A 12058-nucleotide genomic window follows, 5' to 3' on the forward strand; every position below is an offset into this window, starting at 1 on the left:
TTCGTCGTCCAAGAAACATCGTCAATTAATTATTTTCATAAATACCGCTCTGTTTTTTAGTAGAGCTCGGTAATTACCGTTTCTGTACGTCTCTATCTCACATATTATTTTCGCTATAAATCTGTCTCTGTTCCACTCATTATGTTAAAAAAATGGCGGTATAATCATAGATTTGAAAATTGATTTTGGTACATAATTGGGACTTAGTATAAGGACTAATAGAATTTTCAAACCAACACTATCAATTTAATTTTTTCTTAGATCCGGCCCTGGATTTATTAATCAGATAAATAATATTAATTTCGATAAAAAAATACCTGATTAAAAAAAAAATTATATGCCTATCACCCTCTCACATATTATGCTCGCTATAAGTTTCTCTCTATCTCACTCACTATTGCACTCTGAAAAAAAAATCCCACCGAATCAAATTTCAAACATTATCATTTTATTTGCTAAAAATTATTAATTTCGATCAAAAAGTGCAAAATTAAAAAAATTATATGCTTGTCTCTCTCTTACACACTAATTTTGCTATAAGTTTGTCTGTGTCAAAACGCCGAAAATCGTAGAATTTAAATTACATGACCTTAGGATTAATCGCATTTTTCCAAATTAAAAATCTGACGTTTCGTCTTCTGAGAAACATCATCGATTTAATTTTTTCCTAAATCCGGGCCTAGATTTATTAAAAAATTAAAATGTCGAGAAAAAATGATATGCTCATCTCACTCTCCCACATTACACCAGCTATAAGTTTGTCTCACTTATTGTCACAAGCTGCCAAAAAAAACGACGGAAAATCGCATATTTAAAACACTATAAATTTACTGTTTTTTAAATCAGTTAATTCAGGCTCATAATCGGTGGATAAAAAATAAAAATTTTGATCAAAAAATGCAAAATTAAAAAAAATATTATGCCCATCTCACTCTCACACATTATTCTCTCTGTAAGTTTATCTCTGTCGTACTTACTACAAGAAAGAACCGTCGCAAAATCGTAGATTTTGAACACACTATCAATTTTCTCTTTTCTTAAATCGGACTCTGGATTTATTAATTCAGGCCCATAATCGGTGGCTGAAAAATATTAATTTCGATCAAAAAATGCAAAATCAAAAAAATTATTTGCCCATCTCCCTCTCACACATTATTCCTCCTATAAGTCTGTCTCTGTATATTACTCCAAAAATCGCCGATTTGAAATTAGGTGATCTTAGGATTAATAGTGTATTTTTAAATGAAAAATCCAATACAACGTTTCGTCTTCCAACAAACATCGTCCATTTAATTTTTTGTTAACTCCCGCTCTGGACTTTCTAATTAAAATCCAAAATAAACTATCTCTCTCACGCATTATTTTCGCCATAAGTTTGTCTCTCTTTCACTCATTTGATACGACGTCATCGAATTATTTTTTTTTAAATACAATCCTGGATTTTGATTTTTTTAAAATTTTTTCGGCTCCACTGAATGCGCCTTGAAGAGTGGTTAAAAAATTATTACTTTTATGAAAAAAAAGCAGAAAATTTAAATAAATATATATCCATTTCTGTTTTATACATTATTTTCGCCATAAGTTCATGTCTGTCCACCTCATTATGCTGAAAAACGAGGCAAAATTTGAAAAATTTTTAATATGTAATGAGTTAGACAAAGACAAACTTATAGCGAGAATCATGACGTGTAACACATAAATGGTATAATTTACCTCAACTAATAAAAAAATATGTATGGACTTGTATTCGTCCCCCCTCCATTTGGTTTCGTTTCCAAGATGGCGCCCAATCGCCATTTTAAGAATCTGACATTGAAAAATGTACCAAATATAAATCAATGTTAAACACGAGCGTCCTGAGGATGCCCGCATGGAAGGTCAAAACGCCAACACCATATAATAAAACAAAAATCCTCTTAATTACCCTTTTCTCTTTCAAGTGATCACCTAAAAAACCGGATATCCGGTCTGCATAAATTAGATATAGATGTCAATCACACACTAAGGAAGGGTGGGTTTAACCATTGCCCTTATAAAATCCTCACCCCAGAGATTAATTAATTCAACTTATAATTAATTAACATAAGGAGAAAAGATGCGGGCCAAATTTTCATGCACCCCGAGTTAAATCATACAGGAGGGTTCACTGAATAACTGAGAAAAAACCAAAAATTAGTATATAGTTGAGACTTTTTATCGGCTTAATACCCTGTATACACTTTATCTCTTTATATATACATAACAATAATAGTTAAACGAATTACAACTTGGTATGCGACGTGTTGAGAAGCTGACGGGCTAATTTGCCTTAATTTAATTTCCGGTTTTTCCTCCTTTTCAATTGGCATAACAAATAATAAGATGACCACACCGGCATAAGAGTTATAAACGCTCCTCTGCAACCCGTTTCATTAAATTTATTACGGGAGAATGCGAAGATAAGGTCTACATGTACATATTTATATCTACCGCCCACGAAGTCACATTGTACAATTCAAAGAACACATTATGATTAATCAGGGAAAAAATAACCCGAATCGCCTCCGCCTATGGTTATATCAGTAATAAAGGTGGCCCCTGTGACCCCCATGATACCCTGACCCCCAATAATCCAGCAGTTATGGTAGACCGAGTACACACACTCACACATATGTGGCGTTTGCCAGTCTTTCCTTCAGTTATTTCGCCGTTTTAAAAACGTGGCAGTTAATAGAGGAACGCGGGTTAATTGCGGTTTTGTGCCAGAAATTTGTACTTTAATGGTGGTTTTTGAAGAGGTTTCCATGGAGGGAAATATTGAGTGGAAGGTATTATAAGTATTCCAGGTTTTTTTCTTAGTTATATAATAGAGCAGCTGTTAAGGGACTCTGGAGCTCAAATTCTTTTCCAGGATTCCAAGCAGGTGAAGTGGATTCATGCTTATGCAGGCTGTTTCCTTAAGTAGGAAAATCTATTTCACCCGGATGACTCTGATGAATTTTTCACGGTGCTTGGCTTGGCTTCAACGCCAGAATGTTTTTAACAATTTGTCCACAATTCCAGGCACTTTTTTTCCAAGATCTGGCAAATATTTTTCTTCCAGGATAAGGGAAATAGTGCCTCCGCTTTTATAATAGTTTTCAGTTTTATATCTAGGCAAAGAAAATTGCTTTTTCAGGGAGTTTTGAGAATATTTATTGCCACTGTCTGAGTAATTTTTGCTGCTTAATCCAGTAATTTTTTGCTGAGAAAATTAATTTTTTACAATGCCCAGGTGCCTGTAACAGATAAAATATGACTCCCAGAGACAACCAATAAAAAATTTATTTCAGACATTTTCCACAATTTTAATTGTTTTTTTTTTACGTTCAAAGCCGATAATTAATTGTAGAACTCGGATTAATTGCGGTTGGGCGCCACAAATTTGTACTTTAATGGTGGTTTTTGAAGAGGCTTCCATGGAGAGAAATATTGAGTGGAAGATACAATTATTCCAGGATTTCCAGTTTTTTTTCTTAGTTTTATAATAGAGTACCTGTTAGAGTTTTTAAGGGATTCTGGAGCTCACATTTTTTCCAGCCAGTTAGTTTATTCTTTTTCTGCAAGCTGGAAACTTGCTTCTTCCAGACTGTTGAAGTAAATTCAATGCTTTTCCTTTAAATGGGACCTGATAAAAGAATATTTCTTTTATTGGGTTTTGGGTGATTGGCTTGGCTTCAAAACCAGAATGTTTTTTAATAATTTATCCACGATTCCAGGCACTTTTTCCAAAAACTGGCAAGCATTATTCTTCCAGGATAAATAAAATACTTTTTCCTGCTTTTCCAGGCAATATTTATCAGTTTTATATCTAGGCAAAGAAATAGCTTGTTCAGGAAGTTAAAATTGGCTCCCAAAAGTGAGATAATTGTTTCCCAGGCGAAGTCGCTGTTGTTGCTTAATCCAGTCATTTTTTGCTGAGAAAATAAATTTTTCCAATGTCCATGTGGCTGGAATAGATAAAATATGACTTCCAGAGACAATAATTATGAGAGTTGAAAGTTCCTATGAATTTTTCCACAATTTTTATTTTTTCTTTACGTTGAAACCGATAATAAATTGTGAATGAAAATTGTATTTCATCCGGATCGTTCAGATAGATTTTTCGCCTTTCCAGGCAATATTTGTTTAACCTTTTCATTCGAAAGCCAATCTTTTTAACAACGGAATGAATATGCATGCAGTTAGGTCCATTACCAAATAAAAGAATATTGCTTTGGATAGGTGCGTGGCTTGGATTCGAAACCAGAATGTTTTTTAATAATTTATCCACAATTCCAGGCACTTTTTTTTAATCTGGAAAAACAATTTCTTCCCAGAAAAGAGAAATAAGTTCTCTGCTTTTCCAGGTAATATTTTTCAGTTTTTTATCTAGGCAAAGGGAATAACATTTCTAGGGAGTTGGGATTGTTTCCCAAAATTGAGAAGTTTGTGTTTCCAAGCAGTCGAAGTAGTTTTTACTGAGAACATTATTTTTTCCCAACGACCAAGTGCCTGGAATAGATAAAACATGATTCCCAGAGACAATCATCAAAAAATTCCTATGAAACACTCAAACCGATATAAAATTGCACATTTGCTTTTCTGTTTCTTTTTGGACGTTTCTCCTTTAAACCACCATCATCAACTTCAATCCTATGCTAGATTTTAGACAATCTCAATATATCAGACTTAATTAATGGAAAGCTTAATATTTTTACAATTTTCAGGTAAACACGTGGATATGTAACTATCCTATATAAAAAATTTTATCCCCAAATAAATCTTGCTCCAAGCACAGGTAAACGTTCTGGGAAAAAGTGACACATAATGCCATGATGAATAACGATTTTATTATTTATTTAAATGGAAGGGTCAATTAATTCGACCCAATTTTAATGAGGCGTCTACGTGGTGTGTTCGGGTTATTTTAATTTTGCCGGTAAGTAAGACCCATTAAATTTTTTTTCTTGCTTCATTTTATTGCAACATAGATTATGAAGCTAATTAGATTAATATACAGAGTCATTCAATCTTCATCAGGAGGTTTCAAATGATTCGCATTGAATAGGTATATTGTGAGCTTGTAACATATTCCAATGGTTATCAAGAGTTTTTGGGCATAACTTATGAGCCACCGTTCCTGAGGGTGGATTTGAGGGTAAAACCGTGGTTTTGGGTTAAGATTTTGGGTAGTTACAGGAGTTTTGAGTGGGGAATTTTTTTTTGCTCAATTTCCTTATTAAATTATCACTCAAGCATATTTTCACGAAATAATTGGCATATTCTCAAGAGTTTTAGTTCAAGAAAGAACGTTTCTTACCCAATAATTTATTACATTAACATTTCTTGTAAGTCAAATACTTTCTGAGTTAAAGGCAATTTTGTGAACCAAGATGCAAATAATAATATTCAAATTCCTGAAACAGATTAGATTTCCTTAATATTCACAGGACACATTAACCTCGGACTCTACAGAAAACATCTTAATTATTATTTATGTACGCCACTGACGATCTGATCTCCAGTAAAACAACACAGATATTTACAGAGAGTAGTCGAATGCCATAACAGTGACGAGTGCGAAGTTATATACTCACAAAACTAATGAGCCAATAAAATTGTAATTTCGAACATCTGTCTCCCGGGTACCTGGTTTATTGCCGCACACATAAAAACCCCCTTGTAATTTTTTTTTTAGTATTTGTCTATTAATTTGTTTATTTTAGTTTTAGGAGCACGATAAGGCACTTCTTTATCCTGTTACTAAGTACTAGTGCCGCAGGAGGGTATATGATCTCCTGCTGCTCAAGTGCTTATCAATATGGATATTGAACATCTACAGGTGGAAGCAAACATTAAAATGGCGAATGGAGTATAGTTACTAGGCCAATATTCTCCTAAAAGCCACTGGGACTTCTGGAGTCCGGAGGAAATTGGGATTTCTACTGGAAAAACCAAGTGTTACCTAATGTGTAGAATATTCTATAAACTGTTAATGATTTTAGGTCTTGTAAAATGATTATGACTTAGTAAGCCTATACCCACCTATTCTGCCGTTCCAAGTGCTACAAATAAACACGAATATCTAAAAAGTTCATAAAACATTTAATGATCCATACAAAAATACAAAAAAATATAACAACTTTCACAAACTAGTTAGGGGCTTGTCAATGGGGTGATTGACCTTCCCTCGAAGCATTGACTTTTGCACTTTCTAAAATATAAACCCAAAATAAACGCTTTCTTACCAATTTTTTTTTTTACCGGTGCTTACCTTAGCGAACATATTAGTAATCAGTCTATCGGCGGTCCGTAATTTGGTTTCTCTTTGGTTCCATAGTTTTTCTTGTACCTCCGGTAACTTTTGGTAGTTTTTCTTGTTTATTTCTTTCATTTCTTTTTCAGTAAATAGCTTAAATTGGTCTGAAATAGCAATAAGATAACGAGACAAATCCTGATCCCTTTGCAATAAATCAAATCAATTTCAGAAGCTTTTTTGTGTGTCAGGGTAAGAATATTGTGAAAAATTATTACCAATATACCTTACACCCTCAGCAATGGCTTAGAGGTATTATGCTAGTATACATACATAGTAATTTATTTAGCACGTTATAGATAATATAATTAAGATATTCAGTGTAAAATTATTAAAAAAAAAAATATACTTGGAAAACAATGCCGCGGCTATCTTCAAAAATTGAGAAAAAAACTAAAATATTCTTTTTGTATTTAGTGAATGATAATTCCCATTTACCTTTATCTCCATCCTTAAGGTTACTATCCAAAAAATCCAATTTGGCCCCATCCTTCTGTCGCTCCCTTAATATCCTAGAATGTAACAGCATTTGTCTCCGATACTCGGCCGAATAAACAAACTCGGGCCGATTCCTAATTAGGTACTCCTAAAATATAAAACTTAATTGGGTATAGATTCATTTCAACCCCAGTTTACCATTAAAGTATAATGAGAATCACCGTTTTGGCCTCGTTTCGACCTTTTCGGCTCGCGCTCTTTTTCATCCTTCTCGTCGTCCTCCTTCTGCAACCGCTTCTCACCGCTCTTTTTATGATAGTTCTCCTTATTCTTCAAGCTCTTCCTGCTCCAACCCTTTTGCACCTTAATATCCAAACCATTCTTAGAAGACCTATGACGTTTTTTTTCTTCAAGGGTTACGGTGTAGGCGAGCCCTTGAGGGCGCTTGGGACACTTGGACGCCTCCACTCTACAGCATCTACAGTACATACTCCCCATCCGGGCCCTCCAGTGGTCCCAACAGTGGCAATAGTGACTAACGGAACGCTGAGCAGAATGACTTCGGGTTTTTTCATAGTAGCATCGGCTACACACTGCTATAGACTCATCTCCTTCTTGTATATAGCTGACTTCTGCCAAAAAAGCCTTTTGTTTGCAACCGCGACAAGTTACGCGGGCACAATTGCTGCTTGTGGACTCTGACATGGTGGTGTTTGTGGGTAATGTGATCCCCGTTGAACTGGTTCTGCTTGAGGGTTCCTTTATGGTCTCATATTGTACTCCAGCCTCCTTAAATTGTATCGATTTATCTGTTGACTTGGAAGAAACGGTTCCGAGCAACTTATTTTGATTTGACCCTGGTTCGGACTGAGAGGCTGAAGAGGAAGAGTTGGGAAGCACTTGTACCCCAATATGCCTCCGTTGCAAGTCGTCGTTTTTAGACGTGGAAAAACGACGTTGGTCAGTCAATTTTCCAGCCAGTAAAGACTCGACAGGCTTAAGATCCTCTACATTTAAGCAAGTATCCGTGTTTACAGGTGAAGGAATCATTACTTGGGCAGCTGCTTCTGTTGATTCAACGTGAGCTTGTGCTACAGCTTCTGAGAGCCTCATCTTCTCTACAGTTTGCGCCTTCCGGTTATCTCTGACAGGGCTAATTTGGCATTTACAATCTCTCAATGGTTCTCGTGCTTCTACTGCTTGATCCCTTATTTCCCGACCATTTGTTTGCTGTTGCTCAACTTCTTGACTCACTGGCGGAATGGAAACTTGAATTTTAGTCTGTTGACTCAGGCTGTGCACCATTTGAACCTTTTCGACAGTTTGATTCTTTTGATGGTCCTGAGTGGGAGCTACTTGTAAAGGGCGGTCTTTTTGGGATGTTTTGTTTGTTTCTACCGCGATATTTTCGGCTTCTGCATGTTCTGTTTGGACTTTCCTAGCTAAGTTAAGGGGTTCAGTTTGAGTCTGGAGCTCTGGCATGTTACTTGTATTTGGGACTGGTTGCTGTCGTAATGCTGCCTCCTCATTATCCCTAGTTTTTTGCTGCTCCTGGAATTTCTTGAGCAACTTTTTAACGAAATCGCAGCCGCAATTTGCGTCTTTTACTGTGCAGCAGCAATCCCTGAAAGCCTTCTGTAAAGAATTTATATATTCAGGGTTTTCCGAATCGGAAATACACTCTAAGAAGCTAGTATCACTTGTACTACTGGAAGAAGTCTTGTTATTTGGACAAAGGCATATTGGTTTAGTGCATTTATTACACGGCCGCAGTTCTTGAGACCGAGAAAGTTTCCTTGCGGAATTTTCTTCCAAGCTCTCTTTTTTCCCTGCAGTCTCAGACTTAAGTGAGCTAAGTTTGGAGTTAATTGTTTTCTTGGAGGAGCTGCAGATGCATATGGGGCGTTTACATGCGGAGCAGAAAGTCCTTACTTTGATGTTGGTGTTTTTCTCGTCAGAGCTGACTTCTATGTCGGCTATAACAGCTCGGTCGCTGTCTGGGGAGCTTTTTGAGTCTGATAACAAAAACTCCTGACCATTAAGGCGGTAGTTGTTAATCGGTTGTTTGCTCGCGTGGATATGAGTCTGGATCACGTAGTTCCTTTCTGAGCTCTTTTTCGAGGCATCATCTTTACGGATTATGTTGTAAATGTTCGTCTGGGGTTGTGAGGGATCAGGGGTCATTAGGGAGGACTTGCCACTTTTAAGCTCCAAGATGCTTTTAAGCTTAGAGAGGTGACTAATTTCGTTGTTGATCCAATTAAGCTGATAGTTCCGTTCGTTTTCAGCAAACTTTAGCAAATAGTCGTCTGAGGGCTTCTTAGTTAAGTTGGCCACTGAGTGGGAACCTGCTGAGCTGCTTGTAGTAGCATTAGTTGGCGGACTTATTGCTTTACTGCAATGTGTAGTTAAAGATTGAATGATTTGATTATTCTTAAATTTTACTTGCTCATCAATATCGGACACGTGCACACCGTCTCCGTTGCTTCGGTCCACGTTTTTAGCGGCTTTTCGCGCTACAATATGAGAAGAAACCGGCCCCTCACAAGGACTTTTAATAGAACTTTCACCTGTCTTTGGAAGTGCTGCTTTGCTACTGTCCGAACTCTCGCTATGGCTCGGTAAAATGGACCGACTTTGAAATTTTGTCTCGCTTGTACTGGCTTGACTGGACTTTCGCTCTTTATAAGCTGATATAATATTGTCCGCGTCCTTAAATACAACTTTTGTCTTCAGTTTCTTATCTTTTTTAGGCACAAAGAATTCCGAACTGGCACTGGAGTCTACGGATGTATCCAAATCTCCTAAAAGCTTCAGCAGCTTTTTCTTGGTGCCATGGTCGGCTTTCTTGCTCTTGAGGAGCCTTTGCAGTTTCTCTATTTGCTTGTCAATGTCTTCTGAGCTGGATTTTGATATGTTACTAGAATCTACTGTGCTGGATAAACCTCCAGATATGTTTGTAGATTTTTTAGAGGAGTTGCACTGTTTGCTTATTAATGCAGTACAAAATGGCTCTTCTTGGCTTGATTTTTTTACATTGTCACTGTCACTAATGTTGATGTATTCAAAACTAGAAGCCAAGTCAGCCTCTCCATATAAAGTGTATTGCACTTCCTGGTCTTTTTTATTAGTTTTAACATCACTTTTAGGGGTGAAATTGTCAGTTTGTACTGCTTTTGGGGTAAAAACAGTTTCAGTCTGTAATATTTTATCTTTGGAGCAAACAGTTGGTCCCTTACAGTTTACATTTATAGGAGTGGATATACTTAGTTCTACAAATTTCGTTTGAAAGGTCTTTTTGGTGCTTTTCGATTGAAGGTTAGAGGTAGTGCTTGTAGTTTTTTGGGTCATGTTTGAGCCTTCATCTGAAGGTTTTTGCATTATTGAGTTGTCTGATACCTGTAAAATTAAAATGTGTAAACTTTTATATACAGCCCCTTTATTCTATAAATCATGAAAATTTTAAGAAATGGCTATTAGGAAAGTTTTATGGAAACCTTTATAAAATTTGTCAATCATTACCTCTTAGTATTTATATGACTTTTAATCTTAAAATCACAATTTGCATTAAATTTTCTAAGGCTTATAATAAACAGGAATTTAAACTAGGGAAACCATGCAGGGAACTGAAATATGCAAAGAGATTTCTGCAGTAAATTTTGCAATTCATAATATTAGAGGCATTGTGAGCGAGAAGTCTCTTTTGCAATTTTATTATGTTTATGTGCATTCCTGTATCAGCTATGGAATAATTTTCTGGAGATCTCATACAGATACTATGCACCACATATTTCTTATGCAAACAAGCATAGTAAGAACTATATGTAAGGTACCCTACTGGGAGCACTATGCTCCTATTTCTGAGTCCTTATTTCACATTCATTAAAACCTACAATGCATTGCCTCATGAAGTGAGGAAATTGGATATGTACAGTATATTTAATAAGTAAATAAAGTCATTCTTTATCCAACATTGTTAAATTTTATATTTTGTGAACAGACATTTGCCTGTTTGTCAAGTAATATATTTGTTCATTTATGTCATATTAAGTTTGCATTTTTAGTTTTACTTTTACAGATGTGTTCTAAGCAATATTTTAGGATGGCTGGTAGTAGTATTAGGATGTTAGTTTTTAGTAAAATTTTTACATGAGTGTAATGTAATTGACAAGTGAAATAAATACTAACTTACTTTTAAGTGTAATTGTCCAGTTCCTTTCCCAGAGCTGCTACTTGCCTCGCTACTGCTCTTTCCAGACAATAAAGCGGCCAAAGAAGTTCCCGAACTCCCAATTTTGCCCAAATCAAGCTCAATAATATTTGGTGTGGACTGAGCCCCTGGCAAACCAATTTTCTTCTTTAAATAATCTATTGAACTTTGAAACTCTACGAATTTGGAGACATCTGAGTCAGAGTGGCTTTTTGGTGGCTCCAAAGCTGAACTGGTCTCTGAAGTTGAAGATTTTGGGGTCTCTGCTGGTGTGTTCGATGAAATTGGGCTTTCTTTGCTGTCTGGGTTGCTTTTGGTACAACTGCTCTCTGAACTGTATACTATTAGGTCTATATTTTCATCACTGCCGTGATGAGCTATTATGGTAGAAGGTTTTTCTTTTGGGAGAATAATGATTTGATCAGTGATAGCTTTATCGATAATAGGCAAGGATGCACTCTTAAAAAGTTTTTTTCTTGAATATTCCCTGGCAGAATGATAACCTATGTCAGCCCCATTATCCCATTCAAGTTTTTTATGCTCAGAAGGACTTTCAGAGGAGCTGGCATTTGGAGAATTATTAACTAGCACAATTTCTTTTTCTACATACTTAACTTCCTCAGTAACAGTGATCTTGGGAATCTCAGGCCTGTTTTTAGGTATGTACTTACTGTTGTCATCACTGTCGACTTCTATTGGGGGCAAATATGATACTGAGGTGCCCGAGAAGTATTTAGGAAGATTCTTGTTTTGGGAATACTTCTGGTAATATTCCAGCACCCTCTCAGTGGATTTGTCGTTATCGTCTGAACTCATTGAACGTGCGGGGTGAGAAAAATCATTAATTTAGTGTGAAGTTTATGTTATTGAACAAACAGGGGTGTCATCAAATATAATCACGTTTTGGCACTTACTGGTTTCGTTTTAAAATGAACAACTTAAGGAGTTGGGATCTACGGGTAAAGTTTTTAAGGTTTAAGGGTTGAAAACACTATTGTTAATTTATTTATTCTTTAATTTGGATTTTAAATTTTAAAAGTTGTTTTGTTTAGGTTTTTATATGTCATTAGTGTCAAGACTGTCTAAAAGCTTCA

General features: G+C 35.9%; 1 protein-coding gene across 3 annotated transcripts; it reads right to left on the reverse strand.

The window, feature by feature from the left end:
* Positions 1 to 6086: 6086 nt before the first annotated feature.
* Positions 6087 to 12044, reverse strand: LOC126746479 (uncharacterized). 3 transcript variants are annotated; one of them, XM_050454762.1, is made up of 5 exons: positions 10947 to 12044; positions 6953 to 10153; positions 6755 to 6902; positions 6275 to 6423; positions 6087 to 6214 (listed from the first exon to the last, which is right to left on the reverse strand). In XM_050454762.1, exons 1-5 carry the CDS (start codon positions 11778 to 11780, stop codon positions 6146 to 6148), a joined length of 4401 nt encoding a protein of 1466 aa, XP_050310719.1. In that variant the 5' UTR covers positions 11781 to 12044; the 3' UTR covers positions 6087 to 6145. The 3 variants fall into 3 exon arrangements, 2 of the variants coding, with proteins under 2 accessions (XP_050310719.1, XP_050310720.1); XR_007663905.1 differs by lacking the exon at positions 6087 to 6214 and having other exon boundaries at positions 6976 to 10153; XM_050454763.1 differs by lacking the exons at positions 6087 to 6214; positions 6275 to 6423 and having other exon boundaries at positions 6761 to 6915; positions 6976 to 10153.
* Between the last annotated feature and the right edge of the window lie 14 nt (positions 12045 to 12058).

Source organism: Anthonomus grandis, chromosome 17, assembly GCF_022605725.1.
Source record: "Anthonomus grandis grandis chromosome 17, icAntGran1.3, whole genome shotgun sequence".
NCBI classification, from domain to species: domain Eukaryota; kingdom Metazoa; phylum Arthropoda; class Insecta; order Coleoptera; family Curculionidae; genus Anthonomus; species Anthonomus grandis.

Excerpts from the sequence above, each read along its gene's own strand:
- LOC126746479 (XM_050454762.1), bottom strand. The coding sequence starts at position 11,780 with ATGAGTTCAGACGATAACGACAAATCCACTGAGAGGGTGCTGGAATAT. Across the intron at positions 10,154-10,946 it reads CTGGACAATTACACTTAAAA|GTATCAGACAACTCAATAAT; the intron begins GTAAGTTAGTAT and ends TTAATTTTACAG. Across the intron at positions 6,903-6,952 it reads ATTCTCATTATACTTTAATG|GAGTACCTAATTAGGAATCG; the intron begins GTAAACTGGGGT and ends TTTATATTTTAG.